Below are 26,515 nucleotides of genomic sequence, written 5' to 3'. Positions count from 1 at the left end.
CCTATGTAGTTAAAACTTTCAATGTCTGAAACTACTACAAAATTCCACTTTCCTAGAAACTCCACACCCTTCAAAATTTATCCCCGAATCTATTTTAACACTGCCCTGTAATCTAACATCCTCGTTTCTAATCGTTTTCACAGCCCCTTAATTCTAGGCAAACTTAACACACTTTAAAAATATTTTTCTAAACAACTCATTTATTCTTATTTTATTTATTTTTTTAAATTTATTTCCCTTTCTTCCGTAAACTCGACTTCAATTCTAAAATCTACCCGACAGAATCTATAACTTATTTCTTACCGAAAAAGATTTTATATACGCTATATTGGACGCATCTGTTTACCCAAGTCAACTGAACGCATTTTGGCTCTTTCTGTGTACCCCCCACCACTGTCGTAGGCGATTGCTGACTTTTTAACTCCGTTTCGGCTTTGCGACATGCACATGTCATTATTCAGAATCCAAGAAACTTTTTTGACACGCTCAATTATCTATATCCCTTTCTCCTTTTCTTTTCTTCTTCTTCACCCCCTATCTTGCCTTGTCTTATATTTATAATTTTACAAATTTTTAATTTAATTTATTTATTCCTTTATTATATTTTTTATTGATTTTTCTCCTTTTATTTTTTTCTCTTTCTCTCTATTCCTTCCTCTGGGTTTTTAATATCCATATGTAATAAAAAAAAACAACATATCTTTTCTTTTTTATTTTTATTTTTACTTGAATCATCTGACGATATGGACGGATCATTTTATCGTGTCTATTGAAACAACTTGTAATGAATTAAGTTAATACACTTGAGGTTGTAATAATAAAATATATTTGGCTCTGTTAACGCATTGAGCACTCTTTCTCCTTGTTTTTTTACCACATATATCTCTTAATATATATATATATATATATATATATATATATATATATATATATATATATATATATGTCTTCTGCAATTTACATCCCGTTTCTGTGTGAGTCTCGCTTGGCGACGCTCGGTGAATAACGTAAACCGTCGGATTTTGCTGAGCGTCATTAAGTCATTAACCAAAACGACCACGAAAACAACCTATCCTCAACAATTCATAACTTTTACTATTTTTTTTTTTTACGAAAACTTTCGGCCTATAGCGAGCTAATGGACCTCATTACAAAAACGACTAAAAAAACTACTTACCTTAATAAATTCGTAACTTTTACTACTTTTGATTATTTACTTTTTTTCTTAATGTTTTTTAATATTTTTTTAAGGTATTTTTTTACTTTAAGTCCACCTCCTCAAATTCCTTAAAATGACGACTTTTATAAGTTTCCACGTACGATGATTATGAAAATCTCGATTAGATTTTGTGGAGACAATTAATTTTCTATATATAAAGAGGCGTGTGCGGTAAACAAGTCTACCAAAATCTGAAGCCAACATGTTTCTGTGACCGTTTATTCGTGTATTTGTCATCTACCGAAATTTCGCCATGTGGCAGTAATTTTAAATAGCAGAAAATCACGTTAAAACGAAAAGAACCACTGTATTTTATTTCGTGCATTATAGGTCCGGTGTGTTTTGTTGGCATAATCTAAGAAAAAGAGACCAGTAGGAAAACATAGGTATCATTGTGATGCCATCGTACGGCACAATCACATTGACACACCGGTTCTCGCCAGATCACCAAAGTTAAACAACGTTGAGCCTGGCCAGTACCAGATGGGTGACCATTTGGGAAGGCTAGGTGCTGTATGTACCTTCTGGGAAGGTTAGACGTGGGCCAGCACTCTCACCCTGTAAAAAGAACTTCTCGCTACAAAAACATCTACAAAAGTTGTAGAAGGCCTATGCCCCTCCAGGGGCTCAAGGGCTATGGAATTGTGATGCCATATTTGAATGGTGGGTTAGCTTTCGCTTACTGATCCAAATATCATTAATCCCGAATTATTTGTGAATTGGAAAATGGAAAGAGTATGTTATGTGTATGTATGTAATAACCAATTAATGGCAATGCACGCACAATATCGTAGGAAAATATAGAATTTGTCCCAGCATCAACTGGTAGCAGTGAGAGCACTAAATATTGAGAGAGAAAATAAGGAACTTCTTTCTCTGTAGATGTGGCGATTGTGATGGTGTTGCTCGTCAGATGTAATGTAGTATTTTATTATCACGAGTGAATATGACAGAAATGGTGGTCGTAAGCTACATGAGATAGTCGCTATCAGGGTAGATGTATTGAATTTATATGTGCCATCTTTTTGTTGAAAACCTACAGTACTTTGGTGTAGAGGAAAATTTCTGCAACCAAAATATTATATATGGAGATAAAGTCATCTACGTACAATACTGTTTCGCTGTATCACAACTCATCAGTGCGGTTAAACAATCAACTACCTCAAGCAAGGATTGAAACTCGACCACTCAAACGACAGTCGGCATCTCTAACCATTACGCTATTCGGCTTCTGCTATGTGGGTAGTGAATTAACAATGTTTTGACATTACCATTTTGCTAAAATCTGAAATTCCGGAACACTTTCATCACTAAACAGAATAATGGTTGAAATGTTGTTTTAAAAAAAAAAAATAATATTAATAGTGTTTCATTACTATTAGTGTTTTATGCAAGTTAATGCCATGTCCATTATGATGTCATGTGACAACACCCAGGTCTTGATGAAAAAAACAGTTTGGTTGTAGTCAGAATTGTCTGCTCCTGCTGATTTCTGGTTCCTGCTCCACGGATGAGATAACGCTGACAAGCAAGATATGGTCCCTTTTGATCAATGATTATCTTCCTCTCAATTAACATGAAAGATTTCCCCTTTCACTGTGTTAAGAATGGCTTTCTTATTAGGTTGATCATGTCTAATTATTCAGTCAAATGGATAACAGAAACCGGAAGTCACAAAAAAAACAGACATTTGGCCTTCGGGACAAGATCAAAGTGTAGTATCTGTTCTTCAGATGCTGCACTTCTATTTCTTGTTCTCTTTCGGTGGAGGAGAAATCCTTCACGACTGAGACAATTTTTATTTTTGTACCTTTTCTCCACGTTAAAAAACGACCCTGGTGTCTAAGTCTGTCCCGTGGGGAGGCATAGTAAATAGGGACTATAACCAAAAGTTTTGTTTTTGTGAATATTTCAATTAAAAATAAACAAATAAAATTATAGAGGAATAAAAGGCGAGTCAAAGGAGCAATAGGTTGTTTAAACAGTTACATTAAATTTAGCTTAAATTTGCAGTTTTTGAAAAAAACTACAAGTGCGGGCTTTCTTTTTGCCGACTGTGTAGTAAATCTAATATATAAATGGATATGAGTTTGTCTGTCTCCATATTTTAAAAGTCTATCTCATCAGAAACTAAAAGTCACCTCAAATGATTGGATTTTTTATGGACAGTTCTTTTAGGAGTCTTTGGTCGGTTAAAATAGTTTGTAAGGGGTCAAAATTTTAAAAAATCATTATACATTTTGTACATTTTTTTTTAATTACATTTTCACCCCAAACAAGGCACATTGCCACTTTGATGTAGGGGGCTACTATTAGGGACACATGCTACAGGATTAATAGGTGGGGAGTTGGGCAGCAAGATGTCGGTTCACGTTACACTTGAACTTCTGCATGTCAGTACAGTTGGAGAAGCAGGAACCTGGAATGGCATTCCAAAGTCTAGCAGTTCTGGGGAAGAAATTACCGGAGTAGAAGGTTCTCTTACATCAAGGGATCTATACTGTGAAGAGGTGGGATTTTACTGCTTCTCGGGGTGTTTACGTCGAGGGGGTACAAGTGCTTGGAGTTCGTCGGAACATTCACCGTTAAAGTACTTGTAGAACAGGCAGCGGGATGCTACATTACGTCGATGGAACAGAGGCTGAAGCTTGGATGACATTCCGGACCTATTAGGTTGGCGACTCTATTTTGAACCTTATCTAGGAGCGAGAGACTAGTAGCAGATGCACCAGCCCAAATTTGACAGCAATACTCCATACATGGGTGAATGGTGGCCTTATATAGGTACAGGATACTTTCAGATGTAAGTAGTTTTCTAGCATGGTAGAGAGAGCCTGCCTTCTCAGCAGCGGCCGTAGCAATGCTTTCAATGTAATTGTTCCAACTCATGTTTCCTGTGAACGTTAGGCAAAGAATTTCTACTGATGTTCCTTCTTTTCCCTTCTTGTTCCATGTAACTAAGTTAGATTTAAACTTCTGTTTTCTATGTATGAAGCTGTAGGAATTGCATAATCATAATGAATGGTAAATAAATAATTGACACTGTTTTTTTTCTTGTATACGTTCAGAGGACTTGCTGTATTCGATATTCAACTTTTTACAGATAATCCAGTGGAAATATTTGTAAACTCCATTGTGTATGTTGTTTTTTTTTTGTTAATATGCTTTTTTCATGTTTTCTTTTGTTTCTTTTTTATGTTTACTTTTGTTAATATGTCTTTTAATATGCTTTCTTTTTATTTATTTTCTTTTGTTAATGTCTTTTTATGTTTTCTTTTTGTTTTCTTTTTTATATGCTTTCTTTTTATACGTTTTCTTCTTTTAATATGTCTGTTATATGCTTTCTTTTTATGTTTTTTCTATGTACATTTTTTTCATGTTTTCTTTTGTTAATATATCTTTTTATATCCATTCTTTTTATGTTTTCTTAATATGTCTTTATGTGCTTTTTATGTTTTTTTTTTTGTTAATATGACTTTTATATGCTTTCTTTTTATGTATTCTTTTGTTAATATGTTTTTATATAAGTTTCTTTTATGTAGTCTTTTGGTTATATGTCTTTTAATATTTTCTTTTGTTAATATGTCTTTTATATGCTTTCTTTTCATATGTTTCCTTGTTAATATGTCTTTTTATATGAATTCTTTTTATAGGCTTTCTTTTTTATATTCTTTCTTTGTATATGTTCTATTTTGTTTATGTCTTTTTCATTCTTCCTTTTTATATGTTTTCTTTTTTTGATATGTCTTTTATATGCTTTCTTTTTATGCTTTCTTTTAATGTTGTCTTTTGTTTATATGCTTTTTTCATGTTTTCTTTTTATATGCTTTCTTTTAATATTTTCTTTTGTTAATACGTCTTTTATATTCTTTCTTTTTATATGTTTTCTTTTCTTTATTATGTTGTCTTCTGTTTATATGTCTTTTTTGTGTATTTAGTATGGTTGCAGTTCATGCCTTCTTTGTTTATATGTCTGTTTTTTATTTCTAGATGTCTTCTGTTTTTTATATTTTTCATACTTTTGTTTATATGTTTTTGTTTATATATCTTTGTTTTTCATATGACTTCTTTTATGCAGGTTTTTTTAATATGTTTTGTATGTTTTATTGTGTTTATGTCCTTTTTTTTGTTTTCATTTTGTGTCTTTTTTATACATCTTCTTTTTTGTATGTCTTCATTTGTTTATACGAGAGGCGTGCAATAAGTAATGCCCCTGACCCACTTCCCCTATCAGTAAAGTTATGAAACTTGGCACAGTTATTAGTCTTTTTCTACATAATAACCACCCAGAGCTATGCATTTCTCCCATCGTTTGATGCAGCTCTGGAGACCATTTTTGTAGAATACCCCAGGTTGGTCTTCCAACCATTACATGACTTCAGAAATCAAGGCTGTATCATCTGGGAAACGCTTTCCTTTCAAAAACATTTTCATGGCTAGGAAGCGGTGAAAGTCAGAGGGTGCAAGGTCAGAAGAGTAGGGAGGATGGAGAGGGTTTCATAACCACACGCCCGTGCTTCTGATCTGGCGACATGCGAGTTGTGGACCGGAGCATTGTCCTGCAGGAGGAGGGTACCTTTGCTGATCTAGCCCCTAGGCTCCTGTAATTGTGGTACCCTTTGCCAGGAAATCTGTCATCACTACTCCGTCCTGGTCACAGAAGACTGTGAGCATGACCTTGCCAGCGGAGGGCTGCACTCTTGCCTTCTTTGGAAGTGGTGAGTCCAAGTGCTTCCACTGCATTGACTGGGTTTTGATCTCTGGATCATAGTGATGGACCCAGGTTTCATCCTGTGTAATCAGTTTTTTAAAAAACTTTGATTCCTCTTCTTGGCACATCTCCTCCAAATTCATCCTCAAACACTCAATGCGTTCTCACTTCTGGAATGGTGTGAGCAACCTGGGAATCCATCTGGCAGACATCTTATGCATATGCAAATGGTCATGAATGATAGTTTCCACAGACCCGGTACTAATCTTGATATCTTAGGCTATTTGGCAAATAGCAATGCGCCGATCTTCCAAAATGGCCGCCTCAACTTCATGGACAGATGCCTCATCAATGGTAGAAGGGGGGCGACAGGTCTGAGAGGTGTTTCCACACACTTCCGGCCATGTTTGAATTCACGATGCAAGCGTTTTACAAGGTCATATGATGGGGCATTATCACCATAATTTTCTTTCATTTCATCAAAAGTTTCCTGTGGTGTGCATCCTTTCAAATACAAAAACTGGATCCCTGCTCGACATTCAACAAGCTCCATTTCACACCTGACTCAGTTCAAACACTTGTAAAACAGAAACCACAATTAGTTCAGAGCTGTAGTTTGCCACATAACTCGTAGAGATATAAATCATTGCACATGAAAAATTTCAGCTAGATCAAACAATTGGAAGTGGGTCAGGGGCATTACTTATTGCGCACCCTCGTATTTTTTTTACGTAGGAGTCACCACTTACCAAGGGCCGGAGGCCATTCAGGATAAGGGTTAATGGTTATACATTAGTCAATGTGATTATAGCGTAGTTAACATTAGTAGTTGGAATTTTGTAGATTGGATTACTTAGGGGGACGGTTCATCAAGAACTTGTTTATGTTGGACTTGAAGATAACCATATTGTAGTCAGCTGGAAAGCAGGGAAACGGAAGAGAGTTCCACAGGCGTACAGTTCTAAGAAAGAAACTTTGTTCATGGAATCTACCTTTAGGTTTAGGCACAGATAAAGAGTGTGGAAAATTATACATAATGGTTTTGGCTAGACGAGTGTTTTTCATAAAAGTTTGGCGAAGGGGGACCATAGATTGAAGCTCAGATGAGCATTTGCCATGAAAATAACGATAAAGCAGAGACAGGCTCGCAACGTCTCTTCTGTGGGAAAGAGGTTGCAGGGAAGAGAAAAAGGCATCCGCCACTAAGCTACAAAGTCTATTTTGAACTCTGTCAAGGCAGGATAAGCTGCTTCTAGCAGCTCCTATGTCTTCTTTTTATATATTTTCTTTTCTTGATATGTTTTCTGTTTTTATATGTCTTTTATTTATATGTCTTGTTTAGATGTCTTTTATTTAGATGTCTTTTGTTTATATGTGCTTTGTTTGGATGTCTACTTTTTATGTTTTCTTTTGTTTATGTCTGTGTTTGATATTGATAGTTGATGTTTTTTATCTAAACATTTAGAGATCATGTTTACGTACAACTATATGTAATAAGGCAATTATATTATTGAAAATTCAATGCCATTTATCAATGCAAGTGCTCAAACTGGTTTCCTTTTTTGATTTACACAGCTTATACTTCAAAATCAGTTTTAGTCTTGGATTAATCCTCTCTCTCTTTCTATATATATATATATATATATATATATATTAGTCATTCACATACAGTACTGCTTCGCTGTTTCACAGCTCATCAGTGCGGTTAGACAGGCACCTCAAGCCAGGATTGAAACCCGACCGCCTGTACGACAGTCAAGGTTCCTAACATTTACGCTAATAAGCGGCAGTGGTAGTCGTGAATAAACGATGTATTGACACCCTCCGAAATACCTAAACTATACCTGGATACGCAAATGTTTCAAGCTTTCGCAATCATCTATGCAGGATGTGCCAACTGCAGCTAGTCAAATTGTATTTGAAAATGTTTCCAATTTTGACCAAAACATTGAAGATCCTCATCATAGTTATGGTTGTATTATATTATAATATATTATAATATAATATAATATGATATATTATAATATAATATATTATAAGTGAAATCGTAAAGTGATTCTTCTTGTGCACTATGAGATTGTTTTTAAACACATTTTTTTTTGTAATATTATTGTTTTCACTTCATATATATATATATATATATGCGTGTTTACAGCTATATATAATCATTACACAAATATTATGTGCGCGTGGATTCAGTGGACTTCAAAATGATTTATTTGATTTGAAAAATATTTTTTGTGTTTAATATTTGTTGCCTTCAATGAGAAAAAATATGCTCCAGTGTTTATTGAAAGTATTTGTGAAGACAAAATAAAATGGTTTATAAAATTTTTTTTGAAAAAAGAAATTGTGTGTTTAATATTGTTGTTTTCAATTTCAAAAAAATTGTGTGTGTAAATTAAAGTAATTTAGTGAAGACAAAAAGTGTGAAGTAGATTATTATTTTTTTTTTTTTTTAATAAAGTTTGTGTTTAATATTATTTTCCATTCGAAAAAAGAAATGTTTGGTGTGATTATTAAGAGTTATTGTCAAGATTAAATAAAATGTTTACAAGCTAACAAAGCCAAGCTTGTGTACTATATCATTGTTTTTAAATACATATATATTTTTTTGTAATATCAGTTTTCACTTCCTATATATAGATGCGTGCATTTATATCTATATATAATCATTACACAAATTTTACGTGCACAGTGATTCAGTGAACTTCAAAATGATTTATTTAATTTGAAAATATTTTTGTGTTTAATATTGTTGTTTTCAATTTGAGAAAAAATGCTCCTCTATGGTTTTTGAAAGTAACCGTGAAGACAAAATGGTTTATAAAACATTTTTTGGTAAAACAAATTTTGTGTTTAGTATTGTTGTTTTCAATTTGAGAAAAAATGCTCCTCTATGGTTTTTGAGAGTAACCATGAAGACAAAATGGTTTATAAAACATTTTTTGGAAAAACAAATTTTGTGTTTGCTAGCTTTGGGGAGTGTGAAGCCACCCTTTAATTGCTATTGTTGTTTTCAATTTCAAAAAAAATTGCATGTGTAAATTAAAGTAATTGTGAAGACTAAATGTGTTCACTTAGATTAATTATTATTTTTGAAAAAACAATTAGTGTAGATATCCCGAAAAATTGAGGTCCTGGGTATGACCTTAAACTATATCCGATGGTGAGGCCCCAGCTTGCGAGCTTTGGGGAGTGTGAAGCCACCCTTTAATTGCTATTGCTCCCAGGTCCACTCTGACCCGGACTAGTAGTACCTGTTAGAGTCCTAACTATGGGTTAAATTAAAACAGACTTAAAAAAACAAATATACTCTATTAAAAAATTTTCTTCAAAATCACTGGCATTAAATAACCTGAAAAGGGTTGATATGCCATAAAACAAAAACAACCAACCAACCGAAAATTGAGTCATAGGAACGTCTTTAAAAAATATCTTAGTGACCCATGAAGATTGAACCTTCTTTATGATCTATGAACCCACGTTCAAACCCACGGTCTGCATTCTTGTAATGCAGAGCCAACCCTCTTTTCCTTAGTAAAGAAAAAGAAGCATGTTTTCAACACCTGAAGAAGGTCGCAGGTTGCAGCAACCGAAACGTTGTGCTAATAACATCCAAGATAAGAATAATAGTCCGATTAATCAACATGATTGATTGAGATTGTCGGACTGACTTCCTCATCTTGGTTGTTATTGTCACAACGTTTCGGCCGTTTTGCCCTCCGGCAGGTGTTTTGTATCAAACTGGGGAACCGTTTGTTAGGAGTCTCGAACCCAACCCTTTTTATTACGGGGGTACCGTGTTCAGACTCCAGCTAGGCTTTGAGACATAGTTGCTGATTCTCTGTTTTGAATGTTACTTTTTTCACTGCCTTCATTCAGGATTGAACTCAGCACCTTTGGGTAACTGTAAACTTTTGATACAACGTCTAGGACCACTCGGCCATATGTCACTAGGACTCCAGTTCCCCAGTTCGATATAAAACACCTGATAAAGGCCGGAGGGCAAAACGGCTGCAACGTTGTGACGATAACAACCAAGATGAGGAAGTCAGTCCGACAATCTCAATCAATGAAAACACCTCATCTCAAAACTACAGACAATTACTAATCAACATAACACAAACATTTACATTTCATCCCACAAATGAAGACTTGCAGCAAAGTTTGTGTTTAATGTTATTTTCCATTTGAAAAAAGAAATGTTTGATGTGATTATTAAGAGTTATTGTCAAGATTAAATAAAATGTTTACAAGCCAACAAAGTCAAGCTTGTGTTCTATATCATTGTTTTTAAATACATATAATTTTTTTTTTTTTGTAATATCACTGTTTTCACTTTGAAAAACAGCTTACATGTGTTTAAGGGGTAGGAGGCGCTAGTAGTCTATTTGAGAAGCCAAGGTGGCGCCATCCTGGAAAAAGTTTGGGAAACCCTGATATAACATATTCTCTTCTCTTCTATGTAAAATTTTACCATCCTTTCCTTTCATTGGAACTGGAGCATACTTGTTTTATTTTTTGCCAATTTATTTAATCAAATAGATAGGAATCTCTTAACTCCTTCAATCATCTCCCAAGTCTTAAACCATCTTAGACATGAATATGAATATTGGATCATGCACAAAGTTCTAAACAATTTCAAAAGTCATAAATGCTTAACAGAACAGTTGTAATGTTCGTGCCACATATATGTGGAAATCACTAGCAGCATGACAGTCAAACAGTTATGCTGTATCAGAATATCTTACTTTAGTCAGCATTTATTAGAGAAAAAAATAAATGAATAACCAAAAGTTGTATTGTTGTCCTGTTCAAGGAATTTCTTCTTCAAACCTCAACATTTTCTTATTACCCAAAACGACATTGACAAAAGTTTTCCCATAATATTGGTTGACTTGAATGCAAGGGACATTGTGGCGACTTACTCGCAACGGCAAAGTGATTCCTACAAACCCTAAAAAGCAAATGGCTCTAATTGGAACACTTTCTTTCTCCGCTTCTTTGGAATTCGTTTTCCTCCTAACCTTCAAAACAAGGAAGTTTTAACAGGAACGAGTTAACAAAAAATATTTTCAACCAATGAAAATTGTTTCAACCCCAAAACGTAACACGCCTATGTAAAATTGATAACTTTAATTTAAAATTGATAATTTTAACTTAAAAAATTCTATAAGACCTAATTATAACAAAATCAGTTTTCTTCATATTTCACCAGCTGCGCATGGACAGAATAAACAAAAACGTTTGCTCTCCGGGTTCACCTGGCAATGCATGAAATTATAATCCATTGTTTAAATACGGTTTTTAAAGTTCCTTATACAAGGGAGATAACTCTTGCCATTCTTCATGAGATTTAAATCCGGATATTAATATTAATGTTAATGTATCATTTTCTTAATGGTTAGACAACTTTTTTTCATGTTTTATTTTATTTTAGAAAAAGAATTTTAGTTTTGGTCCAGAATTTCCCCTATGTTACATAGCCATACAAACACTTTATCGTATTACAAACGACATGTTATATTGTCATATACCAGTGTCTTTACATGTATATGTACTAGCAGGGAGACTCGACGTTGCCTGACATTGAACAAGGATCAACGAATGCTCCACACTTTTGTCCCCATTGAAATTGGTGGAATTGCCCATTTTTCAATGAAATCAATTGACTGCTTACTCTAGTCAAGGACCCATCATAGTGCATAGGGAGGAAGCTTCACATGCCTCCCCACAGTGACAGTCCACATTGTAGTGTAAGAAACCTGCGGTTGATTTTATAAAATTATTTTATGTCATGATTTGAATTAAAGTTTTAAAGTTAAATATTATGGTTCAATTGTGCTCTAAACAGAAACGTTCATTACAAACACACCTCTGCCTTATCAGTCAAAACTACTGTTGATTATATACATCAGGCCCTTTTACTTGCGCAGTGATAAAACTTCTAAAATGCACTTGTGATGTTAGGTTGTCTCAGAATAAACTTTGGTCAAAATATGACTTCCTTCTTTGATCAGATTTTTTTTCGATCATTGATTTTTTTTATACTTATCAGATGCATTCCGATACAAAGCCTACATTATAACACTCACAAACACATCAAATACCTTCGTGTAAAAGGTTTTTAAATTCGGTTCACCTGTTTCTGAGTCCATAGGGAAAAATCTCACACATGCATAAACACATACCAAGTTCCTTTTATAGATAAATAGATTATACGTGGCATTGTTCTGGTAGTGTATATGCATATCTTTAAATCAAATATATAAACGGCTGTATGTCTGTCTGTCTCCATATTTTCAAACTACCTCCTCCGAATAAAAGTCGCAGAGTGGTGCTAGGGGCCTCAAATGATTGGATTTTTTATGGACCGTTCTTTTAGGGGTCTTTAGCCGGTTAAAATACTTTTTAAGGGGTCAAAAAATGGGTCAAAATATTCATCTTAGTTTATTTTTAAGTTTTAATCAGTTCATATGCGTGTCACGTTGGTACAGAGGTAACATCACCAGCTTTGAATGCTAGTTTCAGATTCTATTCCAGCTGATGGCACCCAAATATTTTTATTTCTTTTTAAATCATGGCTGTAATAATATATGCGAAATCCAGATGAATTAAAATACCATATTTAAGCATATTTTACACCCGGGCAAAGCCAGGTATTCATTGTTATTGCAAGACTAAATAACAAGTTATACGGTCCTCAATATCGTTTGTTCATCATCATAGATGTATAAACTAATGGTATAACTGTACATACTTCATCATCTTTCGGTGTATATAATTGTTTATACTCGTTCAATATATCAGTGTGGGTGCGAGTGTATCAGACGTCTACTTATACAACAAACAATTCAATAACAGGACGAATAAACATAAGTCTGTAGAGTGCACAGATCAAGACATACTTGAGTTCAGCTGTTCCTTTTGTTCTCCAGCAGTTGGCACTCATCTTGAAACTCTGTAATAAAGATATTTCCAATTTCGATGTATCATTAAGTTATACTAGACACAACTTCCTGTTAACTTTAACAATGGCTTTAACAATAGTTCAATCCCATGTTTATATGGAGATCAGCGTCGCAATGCTAAGTTTTCTTTGTTAGTTTTTTTACAACTTGGGCCATAAACATCCTTTTAGCTTCCCAACCATATAAGAAAACCAATGCTATTCCCTAAGTGGATAACTTGGTAATTAACACAAAACTCCTTTTTTCAATTTGGTCGTTAACCTAATACAGGGTGACCCACTTAAACGTAGCCAGATCTCTCAAATCTTTCTCTTAACAACCAACTGACACCACAAGACAAAATGCAATTTTTTATCCAATTTTTATCAAAATGCAATTTTTTATCCAACAAGATGGCGCTACATGCCACACATCTCACAGATCACCGACACAAATTCATGACATGTTTACAGAAAAGAAAACAATAAGCAAAGGGTTATGGCCACTACGTTCCCCAGACATGTCATGTGATTTTTATCTTTGGGGGACTTTAAAACAAAAAGTTTATGCAAATAATCCTCACAATCAAGACCAAATAAAGGAGAACATTACCAACGTTATCAGGAGAATCACCAGAGAATCAACAGACAGTATTTGCAAATGCTGTTAAACGTATCCACAAATGCATAGATGTCAACGGGGAGAACTTCCAGCATCTTTTATAACACTACACATAATTTAAACAATAAAAGAATGTTCCTTCACTCTACTACATTTTCCGGGTTACTTTTAAGTGGGCCAGCCTGTATAATTAAATATTTGTCCCTAAAACCTGATTGCGCCATCTGAGGTCAATGTTATTATTTATTATTTTCAAATTTCTTTCTTCAATATTTACTATCGGTTTTCAAAATCTGGCTTTCTAAACATTCCTTACTTAGCTGTGAAAACTGCATAGCTAAATTAGCTAATGTATTCGATTCTTATCGTAAGGTCCCAATCTGTTACATCTATATTAAAATCCAAAAATAAGAACAAATCTCTATATGATATATGCATTCATGACAAACAAAAATATCATATTCCAAAAAATCATGTAAGTTGATCAAGTACTTTCATTTTTATAAAAAAAAAATTTTAAGTGATTAATGGGAATTTGTACACATTACAACATAAACCTAGTAAGTATTAATTATTCTGGAATTATTTCTCTTTGTTTCTTGACATTTTTTTTTCAAAATGGTGGATGAGACAGTCACTCTTCAATTACTTATAAAATATGATTTTCTTATATAAAAATAAAACTACCAGATCAATTTATGTGATTTTTTAAATATATTTTTGTTTTGATTATAAGTACATAGATTTTTCTTAATTTTTTTGTTTAATATAGGGAAAATTCTGGACAAGTATTGGAACTTATTACAAAATGTCAAATTTTAACAACGGCTCAAATGCTTATTTTGGAGTCAATATTATTTTTAGTGCAAATAACATTAATGAGTAAAGTCTTTCTTGTCATACTGACAAGTTTTGTAACAATCTCTTGAAAATTCAAGGCAGCATAAACACTAGTTTATACTAGAGATGTGTTATCTCAACCTAGCTTTTACCATTTTATAGGTACTATGACAGAAAATAGTTGTGAAACTTGATGTAAAAACAAAAACTATGCCATATTGTATCTGCATAAGAAAGTAAGTAACTATGATGAATATATTTATGGATAGTTTTTATTAGGTTGATGCAAAAATAACTTTTTTTTTATCACATATACATATATGTCAAAAAACAACATTATTTTTGCACTAACCTAACATCAGCAGAAACATTAAAAATTGTTTTTAAGCAAAAATGAGAGGTCTGTTTATGTTCGTCCGTCAGTTGCACACTAATTTCTATCGTGATTAAATTTTTCATGATTAAAAAATTTATTGCATATAAAAAAATTCTAGCAGTAAGGATTAAATATATTTTTTTAAAACTAAGTAACCTTTTCTTTTCTTGATAAAAGCCTTATTTGAAGTTAATTTGAAAGGAATTATTTTTAGAAGAATCATTATTTAACCGCCAAATTGTACTTTCAAGTCACCTTTCAAAAAAAAATTTTTTTTACTCTTATGGCTTGTCATACCAATTGGTCTTCAAAATAATTCCTTTCGAACTAACTTCAAATACCTTTATGTCTATTTACATGCAGGCTTTTATCAAGAAAAGAAAAGGTTACTTAGTTTAAAAAAAATATATATTTAATCCTTTTTGCTAGAATTTTTTTATATGCAATAAATAAATTTTTTAATCATCAAATTTTAATCATGAAAAATTTAATCACGATAGAAATTAGTGTGTAACTGCTGTACCATGCATAGACCTGTATTTTGAAGAGCAATTGGTATGACAAGCCATAAGAGTAAAAAATAGTTTGTTTTCTTTTTGAAAGGTGACTTGAAAGTACAATTTGGCGGTTAAATCATGATTCTTATGCTATGTTAAGTTTTTTTTAACTTTATTTCGTTAGATTGGATTTTTAGAACACGACACAGGGAGATAACTCCGTCTAAAGCGTCGACACTCCCCTCCCCATCTTAAATAATACCTTTTCTTCCTAAAAATCGAAACATGGCTACCTTTTGATTGATATCATAAATGTTTTTTCACTGTTAAAAAAAAATATATATATATATATATATATATATATATATATATATATATATATATATATAAACTACTTGATCAAATTAAGTGAATTTTTTGGGGGGGAGAACTTCATTACATAACAGATTCATACAATATAACTATTTTTCAATATTTTCATGTCTTGATTAAACTGTACAAGTACCGTCACCACTTATCAAGGCCCAATGGCCACTCAAGAATAAGGTTAATGAGTGTATCGTAGTTATTGAGACAACAGTGTTGTAACACTTCATCAAATCTCCACACTAACGTAATGTACTTGCAATAACCCTTAGCGGCTTCCGGGCCTTGATAAGTGGTGATCACTGTGTAAAAAAAAAAAAAAAATCCTGAGTAGTAGGAATTAGTTATAATTTGATTATTTAAGGGTAAAGTTCAGCAAGAACTTTCTTACATTGAACTCAAAGACTGCCATATTGTAGTTAGTTGGAAAGCAGGCTAGCGGAACAGAGTTCCACAGGTGGGTAGTTCTAGGAAAGAGGCTTTGTTCATGGAATCCACATTAAGATTTAGGTACAGATAGAAAATGGAGGGAAATTGTTGATAGTGGTTGTAGCTAAACAAGTGTTTTTTTGTGAAAGTTTGGCAAGGAGGTCCATAGATTGGAGCTCAGATGAGAAATTGCCAGGAAAATAATGATAGAGCAGAGACAGGCTCGCCATGTCTTTTCTGCGAGGAAGAGCTGAAAAGGGCATCACATACCAGGCTTCAAAGCTGGTTTTGAACTATCAAGGCAGGATAGGGTGCTTCGAGCAGCTCCTGCAACTGTAGGTATAGAAAATTTTTCATCAAGATGTTAAGAGTTTAAAAAAGCCAAAAACACTGCAGAAACATGTCATAAGCATTTCTGCAAATCATAGCCAACATGCTGTAAGTTAATTGACAGTTCGCAGGATTGTTTTTCAAAACTGTGAACATAGATTTCAACTGAGAACATAAAAGTCACTCAGGAAGATCTTCAGAGTTTTATGAAGGTGTAACTATTGAAGCAACACAAAAATTAAAACGAGGAAGCCTGTAGAAATTCTGGTGTTGGTCCAGAATCCCCTCTATATATGACGAAATGAAAATATCATCCATCAAAAATCATGTAAATTAACCAAGTAGTTTTATTTTTAAATAAGATAAAAATTTTGTGGTCATGATACTATATTGAAAACAAGGGAAATAACACCAAACAATTTACCCCTGTTTTATTTTAGAAAGCGATTCTTAACATGGGAAGGAGGCATTAGAAAAACTTAAATTCTCTTAGAAATAATTTTCTTCATAAAAATAAAACTACTTGATAAATTTATGTGATTTTTTTAAATACATTTTTTTCCCCATTACAGGTACATACATCATACAGATTTTTTTTTTCATACAAACCGAGCATGCAGAGTTCCCCTTTACGAGTGGAAAATTTACTTTCACTATGACTAATGTTCATGCAAAATTTCAAAAAAATCCAAGGCGTAGTTATTGAGAAAAGTACGAGCAAACGAACGGAAGTGAATTATTAGGTCAAATCCCTCCTTTGTTGGGAGACCAAAAAGGAGGAATTCTGGACAAGCAGCTAGTTTTATGAGGTTTTCATAAACTGTTCTGATGGAGATTATTTTCTTGCAAGATTTAGACTTGTGTGATGAACAAAGGCATAAAAATACTGACTACACTAAATTGTTGACAAAAGTAATTTATGGATAAACAAAGAACTGCCCATTTCTTTTCCAATTTCTTGTTATGTTTTCCTGGAGAAAGGTTAATAGACATTATTAACTAATCAGATTTTAGTAAACTTAGTTATGATATAAACACTTAAGTAAAAATTATTCTAAGATGAATATAATAAACTTATTTCGAACAAAAATGACCAAGATTTTGCAGAAAATCTAATTCATCAATTGTTGAGAGGTTAATCCATAAGCATTTTTTATCATTTACAAGTAAATTTTTTTATCATTTACAAATAATTTTTTTCATTTACAAATAATTTTTTATCATTTAAAAATAAATTTTTTTATTGAAAAATAAACATTTAAAAAAAAGCAGATTTTTTTTTTCATTTTATTTTTTTAATATTTTACAGTTTTTAAGACTTTTTACAAACAAAACTTTCTTATTGGAGTAAAAAAAAAATCAAGTTCTTTTTACAATAAGTCTTTGTGGCCTTCAAAGAGAAGGATTCATTGATTATCGAGTTTGGTTGTTGTTTGCATGTAAAGATGTTTTTAAACATGCTTGGCTGAGATAACAGCATTTTGGACAGGAGAATGAGTTGGAGGGAAAGAAGAAAAGTCGAGAAAGAGTGGGAGTGGGAAAAGGAGAAAGAGAAGGGAGTGGGAGAAAGAGAAGGGAGTAGGAGAAAGAGAAAAGAAGAACCAATAGGAAGGGTATAAGTGAAAGAGCAGAGGGTGAGGAGTGAGAGTAGACTAAGATGTCTACCGTGTCACCATCGAAGGTGTTCGAGAGAGTTCTTCTTTTTCCAAACGTTCAAAATGTTGTCTGGCATTTTTTATGTTTAGAAGTGTCGCTGCAGAGGCTGAAAATGAACAAATATTGACTTAAATAATGATTGAAAAAAAAAAAAAAAATCATAAGATAACATTTTTTTAATCATATCAAAAAATATAATTTTGATTTTCAACTATAAAATTTTTTTAAAATCTGAATTCTTATTAAAAAAATTTTATTTGCAAAAAAGAAAAAAAAAGAGAATATATATATATATATATATATATATATATATATATATATATATATATATCTAATGTGTGTGTGTGTGGAATTATACAACAAAGTTAAGAAAATCTCCTTTGTCACAATCTGATGTTATTTTTTATTAAAATTTGATTGTGACTCAAGAAAAAATGAAAATTTAACTCTTGATGTGTAATAAATAGTCCTGTCCACAATCACATTTTTTTTCTAAAAAGATGACACATCACACAAATCGGTTCTTATCCAGAAGTTCCCATATTAAAACAAACAAAAATAAAGAAAAATATGTACCCGTGACAAAACGAAAATATCATATTCCAAAAATCATGCGAACTAATCACATACTTTTATTTTTATAAAGAAAAGAGATTACTGGGAATTATAAATCTAGTAAGTATGAATTGACTTATCTCCCTTGTTTCTTGAGCATTATTTTCAAAAATTGTGGACAACACAGTCACTCTTGGAATAGATATAAAATTTTATTTCATGAATAAAGATTTTTTTTTTTTTTTTTAATATAGGAATAATTCTGGACAAGAACCCACAAATCCTTTTCACTGTAGTGTAGTGGACAGAAAAAATAAAAAATAAATGGGTAAAACTGAGAATTTGTATCATAATTTCAATTTTGCTGAAATTTTTATTTGTCTTCTTTTTATACATGGTGAATTTTGATAACGGAAACAATCACGCTAAAAACAAACAAAATACTTGTTTTCTATTCCGTTTTTTTTTTCTTTTGTCTGATTATAAGTTACTCAATGCTAAATAAGTTGATTTCCTTTTTAAGAAAAAAAATTTGTACGAATGCAATTTAGTTAACCGGAAGTATGTTTTTGTTTTCAGAAGAAGTTTACTAGTAAAAAGAGAATACAATCTAAAATAAATGTTTTCTAAAAGTTTTATTTTGTTTTATTAAAGAATTTTTTCCCCAATAAATAGAAAAAGCTAGGTTTCCGAAATTCTAACATAAATTTTAATTCTTAAAGAAACTGTTAATGTCACAAGTGAAAAAAAAAAAAAAAAGTTCAAAAAATGGCTGACAATTCTTTTTTTGTTTAATTAAAAGAATGTATTTTTTTCAAAAATGAAAAAAAAAAATGAAAATAGTTACATTCCATCCATTTCTAAACTGAGTGTTATATTTTATTTGCGCGTTGTTAAAAATTTGGTTACAGTCAGCTAACAGCATGCATTCCACTGGTTTGTAGGTCATAAGTAAAATACAAATAGGCTATAACGAAGTAAGGGGGTGACAACTATGTGTAACTGTTTTAGATATATACTCTGTAAAACAATATAAAAAAAAAAAAGAAAATGTTGTTGCTATGAATCAACTTCAGTACAAATTTAGTATATTTGAATTATAGAAAGTTGTCCCCATTTTTATGTCCCCCTGTTAGAAAGTAAGACGAAACCACTTGGTTTCAAGTTGTTTATTCAAGAACCTGAGAACTATGTGTATGTTGAAGATTAATAACTGTTTGTTTCAAACTCAATCGGATATTTGAGGGAAGCGATTGTGTTATTTTTAGGAATGACGAAATCAACTCATGAATTGACAATTGAATATATATCTGTCAGTGAAATCATATCTGCGTCGGATTCAGAGGTCAAACTTGAAGGCTGTTATATATATCCAAGTTAGAGAGATAAAACAGACAGACTGCCGGGAAGGGCAGGGGTGAAGAAGAGAGAGAGAGACTGCCGGGAAGAGGCAGGGGTGAAGAAGCCGAGAATGCCAGAGCGACAGACTCTCAGATGAAAAGATAGATGCATAGAGCCGAGGAGCTTTTGAGACATGCGCGTCCACCCAGACCCCCAGAGACCAACACTCAATAAGTTTGAAAGCTGACGCCTTCGACATTGTTTGTAGAACGCTAACACATCGCTTCCTTCAAAGCTCTGAAAGAGTGATAAGAACTCTACTGTTTCATTTGAATATATTATGGTGTGTATAATCGTTTGTCCTGTTTTTCTTTAAACTACACCACAAATCCACAGCCCTCTTTCGATGACGTTCGTCGTTAAGAGGGTACACAACAAACTAGGTCCAGGACGTATAACTAGACGATCCACCGATAATTCAGTCACCACCTCATACCCGTAACTTAGACGGCCAAGAATTATCACCGGCAGTAGAAGGGTTCGGAGGTCGACGATCGTCCGCTACAGGCGGGTGAAGGTGAGAGAGTGGGGGGGAGGGGTGACAAGGCAAAAATTCGTAGATACTAGAATCATTGTAAGAGAGAATAGCGAAAAGAAAGCATGCTGAAATAACTAGGGAACACATAGAATCACAAAAGATAGAAACTCATGATTTCTGGAAAATTTGTAATAGTGTAGTGAATAAAGGGCAATCAGTAATTTCCCAACCATCCAACAACCAGGTCGGATGTACACAACCGAGAAAGCAGAACTGCTTACCCAGCAATTTGCCTCCAACTCCACCTTAAAGCCAATAAACAACTCCCTCCCAAATTTCCCTATGTGTACTGAAACTACACTAGATGATGTAAAAATCATACCTTCTTATGCCCGTGATATCATAAAAAACTTAGACACCTCCAAGGCGTGTGGGCCTTATCTCATCCCTGCTATACTAATTAAGAAATGCTCCGCTGAGCTAGCCCTATACTTTCCAAGCTCTACAATAAATGCTTTGCTGAATCTTGCTTCCTAATAGCCGGAAGATAGCCTCTGTGGTACCAGTGTACAAGAATTCTGATGAAAAGACTCATCGCACTATCAGTCTTCTTCTCCTTTTTGCTAAAATCTTTGGGACCTTAATTAATCAAGCACTAGTCCACTACCTCGCAAAAGCAAATCTTCATTCTGACAAACAGTATGGATTTAGGCAGTCATTCTACTTCGGATATTTTAACAGTCATCTCTGAATGCATATACCATGCACTGGATAAGGCTGGCAAAGCCAGGGTTGTAGCCCTTGATATATCCAACGCCTTTGACAAAGTTTAGTATGAAGTACTGATAATGAAAATTAAATCGTACAGTATAACTGGACGTATACTAAATATAATTAGATCCTTCTTAGACAATAGGACCATCCAGGTTTTTATTGATGGACGTACATCCAAGCAGCATAACATTAATGCGGGAGTGTCTCAGGGGTCTATCCTTGGACCATTATTATTGCTGATATTCATTAACGATTTCCGATTATATTGTGTCCGAGATGGGTATATTTGCTGATGATACAACGCTCTATAACATGCATGAGGGAAGAACAGATGTACATAAATCTAAGAAAATGGCAGAATCATTAGAAAATGACTTCCAGACTGTAGAGGAATGGGGCCGCAAAAGGATGGTAATATTTGATGCTAGTAAGACTAAGCTGGTCTCCTTTAGCAATTACAAGACACCTCTCCAAACACCAATATCCATGACAAATAACACTACCCGAGAATTCTTGCTTCAAACTTCTTGGCCTAACATTCATGGGCAATATGAACTGGAACAAGTACCTTGAGGATATTGCAAAGGCTGCTGCAAAGAAGGTGGGTTCCCTCTATCGAGTTAGAAGACTACTCACACCTGACAGTATTCTATACCTCTACAAGGGCACCATTCGCCCATGCATGGAGTATTGCTGCCACATCTGGGTTTTTGTATCTATCACTAGCCTCTCCCTCTTAGACAGGGTCCAAAGAAGAGTCTCCAATCTAATAGGTCACACTTTGTTAACTAAGCTCCAAACCCTGTCCCACTTCACAATAGAAAAACTGAAGACAAATAAAAGTAAATGAACTGATTTGCCTCGTCACCACTTCCACACCCAGGAAATTAGATAGTACATTAGCTGACTATAAACAAAAATTTTTATTTTGATAGGATGTTACATTTTATTTGTAAACAATAGATGTATGTGTGTGTGAAAATATTTAACTGATAAACGCTTTAACTACTGGTCACATAACACTAAAATTAGCAGGAAACAATAATCATACACCAAGGATGGTTTATAAGGAGTAAAATCTTTGTTTGGATGGATGAATTACGTGTACAGAAATATGTCAGCAAGTTGAAATGAACATTTTGCTTTTCAACTTGCTGACATATTTCTGTTACTTTTGTGCATGCACAAGTGGTTTAATCTAAAATCTTATCTATCTGCCGATAGCTCAAATAGTAGGGAACTTGGCTGGAGCACTAAATGTTTTGGTTTCAATTCTAGCAGATGGCATCCAAATGTTTTGCTTTTTTTAATTCTGAAATTAGTACTATATATTAGGTACAATATAATATGTAATAGAGAATTGGCTTTGTAATAACAAATATGGAATCTACATGAATTAAAAAATATTTAAGCCTATTTTACGTCCAGGCAAGACTGCCCCCAACCCTGCTAGTTTTCAACTTAATTTATGTTGCAATATTGTTGCTAAATTTTAATTTAATTCAATAGTTCGTTATTGAGTGTTTTCGATTGTGATATTATTATTTCCATGGACTAGTTTTGAATTACTGAAAAAGTTTTACCAGAAAACAATTAGTAATTTTGGATTGTCTTCCTTTACAACTAGTAAACCTCTTCATAAAATGAAAACAAAAAAACACTTCCAGTTAACTAAAGTGCAATTGTACCAAACAGTTTTCCACATCATAAAATATTGCATTGAAAATATTATCTCGTTATTTTGCTTGATCTTTCTTCGTTGTGTATACTATATTATCATGGGGGGGGGGGAATTTCTTCACACATAAAAAAAAAATAAATAAAATAACAAATCGACCTTAAGTCTAATTTTATCCTCATGGGGAAGCAAGTAAATAGAATTACGTCTTTCATGTCCAGAAATGTGATTGGCCAATAGCAAACACATTTGTTTGGGGTCTTGTTCATAGCTTCCTCCAGCTATGTGAAAAACAAAAGTAAAGAAAAATATTTATGATGTAGTTACTCCTGATAGAAAAAAATATTGTACACCAAAAATCATGTAAATTGATGTAGATTTATGTTAAAAAAAAAAAAAAAAAATCATTGTTAAGTGATTAATGATAATTTTTTATTATTACGATGATTAAAACTGATTTTGAACTATTTGTAAAAATATTTTAAGGGGTGTTAACTAATGACGAATTTTAGTTTTTTTTTAGGAATAAAATATATCACAAAAGTTGTATTTTGAAGAATGTTGTCTTTCCAAAATTCTACCGTACTATTTTAAAAAAAAATTTCACAAAAGTTTGAAGTATTTGTAGTTAGCTCCCTTGTTTCTTCAGACTGTTTTCAAGATGGCATGGTTAGATAATCACTCCTCATTTAAGTCATAGAATTTGTTTTTATTAAAAAATTCAACTACTTGATTGATTTACAAGAGTTTTGGTGTATGCTATTTTCTTTCCATCATATAGAATTTTCTTTCTTTTTGTTTTTTTCAGAGGGAGGTTCCCAACCTGCATGTCATGACTCCCATCCATGAGAGAGACAGAAAAAACATGAGACAGAAAAAACATGAGAGAGGGAGAGATAAAACATGAGAGAGTGAGATAAAACATATGAGAGAGAGAGAGAGAAAACATATGAGAGAGAGAGAGAACATATGAGAGAGAGAGAGAGAAAACATATGAGAGAGAGAGAAAACATATGAGAGAGAGAGAGAAAACATATGAGAGAGAGAGAAAACATGAGAGAGAGAAAACATGAGAGAGAGAAAACATGAGAGAGAGAAAACATGAGAGATAGAAAACATGAGAGAGACAGAAAAAACATGAGAGAGACAGAAAAAACATGAGAGAGACAGAAAAAACATGAGAGAGACAGAAAAAACATGAGAGACAGAAAAAAACATGAGAGACAGAAAAAAATATGAGAGACAGGTTAGGAGCCATTTGAAAGTACTCACTGATGGAAGAGTCCGACATAATGACCATAACATAAGTGTTAGACGTGAAGGCATCAACAAAGGCAGCAAAATGAGAGTTGCGCACTTCCATGCTCTGGAACGATGCAGCCACTTTCGTGCAGCTGAGCTTGAATTGTTTTATGATGTTACTGATCTTCTCAAAACGATGAACGTCACGGTGTGGCTTCCTCTGCCAATACGAGATCACCTGCGATGGAGTGAGAAGGAAAAACATTAAAAGTAGGGGTGCCTTTCGGGTTAAAATGGCTAAAATTGACACTTTTGTGCTTATTAAAAAAAAAAAAAAAATTGATGCCTTGGATTTTTATAAAACTTTGAGAAGTTGTAACTTACTGATTTCTATATAATTTTGTTTGTCTATACTTCGTGATAACTCTTGAGTGTGCCCCAGAGGCTCCTTTAGGGTAATAAAAACACTCAATTTTTGGGACTATTTTACCATATTTGTCCAAAATTTTCTGTGTATGTCTATTTAGCAGTTTTGCATGGTGCTGAACTCAAATTTAAATATGTTAAAGCCTTAGGGACTTTCTGGGGCTAAAGGTGGGGGGGGGCAGACAAATGATGGCCATCTCTTTTTTTGCATGGTGCAGAACTCAAATGTACATATATTAAGGCCTAAAACTGCACCGTTCGTTCATTTTCACCAGGATTTAACATCCCCTGGGGACTTTTGGGGCTAAATGTTAAAGGCTAAAAAGGGGGGGGGGAAATGCTGGACTTAATCATTTTTTTTTTACTGCGCATTCACAGGAGACCATGCATGCTTCACTTGTTTTCCCAAGGATGACAACACGATCATCTTCAAGTCTAATGTCAATTAGCACTTATAAATCATCTCCATAAGTCATCAAATTTTATTCATTCCATTCATTTTAAATCCTCTCCTAATAATCTCCATCATTAAATTGGCCATCTATTTCATTAACCTTTATTTTTAAATGATTTCAGAATTGATGATTTATGAGTAAATATTGTTTATACATTGTTGGGCACAGGTGAAAATCGTAGTTCTAAAATAAATTAAGAAAACTGTTTCATTTACTTACACAAATAAGTATTTACACCAAAAATTAGTGAAAATTATTAAGTAAAATTTTAATTAAAAATATAAATCAGTTTTACTGATCTGCAATTAATAAGAGTGAAAATCTTGTAATGTAAGGGGAGATAAGTCCGTCTGTTATTTAACCAAGTAATAATGAATGGCAGATCGGCAAAATATGAGAAAACTGATTTTTATTTTTAATTAAAACTAGTCTACCTGTTGGCCCTTAAAGGCTAAGATGAAAAATATTCAAAATAAAAACTGATTTTTATTTTTAATTAAAACTAGTCTACCTGTTGGCCGTTAAAGGCTAAGATGAAAAATATTCAAAATAAAAACTGATTTTTATTTTTAATTAAAACTAGTCTACCTGTTGGCCGTTAAAGGCTAAGATGAAAAATATTCAAAATAAAAACTGATTTGGAGATTATATTGTTTTTTATTGTCTTGAGAAAACATTTTTTTTTAAGTGATGAGTGAAAAAAATAAAACTCAGGAAGCCTCCAGAGCACAACTGCAAGCACTAATTAAGCCTCACTAAAAGCATTACTAAAACCTCCCGCCATCCTTGAAGAGAAAATATTTTTAAGTAAGGCCTGAAAAACATTGTCAGAATCTACAGGAGCACTACTAAAAGCAGTAAATATGGTTATAGTTATATATTGTATATTTATATTTAAATCAGGTTTGGTTTTTTTTCAACTTAATGGGGTTAAATTACATTTATTTGTAAGGAAAACATGTTACAATAAGTTGAAACAAAAAAATATTGTTGACCTTTTGTATGCTTTGAATAGCAGCAGTGGTTTTTAATATCAGACTTAAAGACAAGGCGGCCATGAAATAGGTAAGCAGACGAATATTTTGAAACCGGAATTCGCAAACAGGATGCAAGCTGACCTGAGCTTTCTAATCATAAGGATTGTCTCCCACAATTTTTAGTGTAGATACCTATTTTTAACCGATATGCGAGAGTTGGAACTGACTTTCACTTGTGAACAATTATATATATATATATATATATATATATAATTGTTCATGAGTGAATAAATTAAGAAATGCAATGAAATACACCCACAAAAAAAACGATAAACACCATTCTATAAAAGTAAAAATAACTAAGATGACGAAGGCCCTAGAAAGGTGCGTTTTCTCTCTTGACAACCAACACTAACTTTATTCGAAATGGATTCCTTCACAAATGAAAACAGCTGATAAATATCATTATATACAAGGTATATATAAGGTAAGCTGTTTCTTTCAAAACAACATCTGTTGTTCGTTTGCTTC

The 26,515-nt window shown here is 33.0% G+C and overlaps 1 protein-coding gene across 1 annotated transcript in view; it reads right to left on the bottom strand.

Moving 5' to 3' along the window:
• Nucleotides 1-17,615: 17,615 nt before the first annotated feature.
• Nucleotides 17,616-26,515, bottom strand: part of LOC145293266 (ras-related GTP-binding protein A-like) — a 48,364-nt gene continuing 39,464 nt past the window's right edge. The window contains exons 7-8 of the mRNA XM_080139861.1: nucleotides 24,157-24,364; nucleotides 17,616-18,104 (exon numbers count right to left, since the gene is read on the bottom strand). Of these exons, the coding sequence (XP_079995987.1) occupies nucleotides 18,004-18,104; nucleotides 24,157-24,364 (309 nt within the window). The 3' untranslated portion in view covers nucleotides 17,616-18,003. The remainder of the gene's footprint in view (nucleotides 18,105-24,156; nucleotides 24,365-26,515) is intronic.

This window comes from Euprymna scolopes, chromosome 14 (genome assembly GCF_053919585.1).
Source record: "Euprymna scolopes isolate OS-2025 chromosome 14, ASM5391958v1, whole genome shotgun sequence".
Taxonomy (NCBI): Eukaryota; Metazoa; Mollusca; class Cephalopoda; order Sepiida; family Sepiolidae; genus Euprymna; species Euprymna scolopes.
This window is presented reverse-complemented; position numbering and strand designations above follow the sequence as displayed.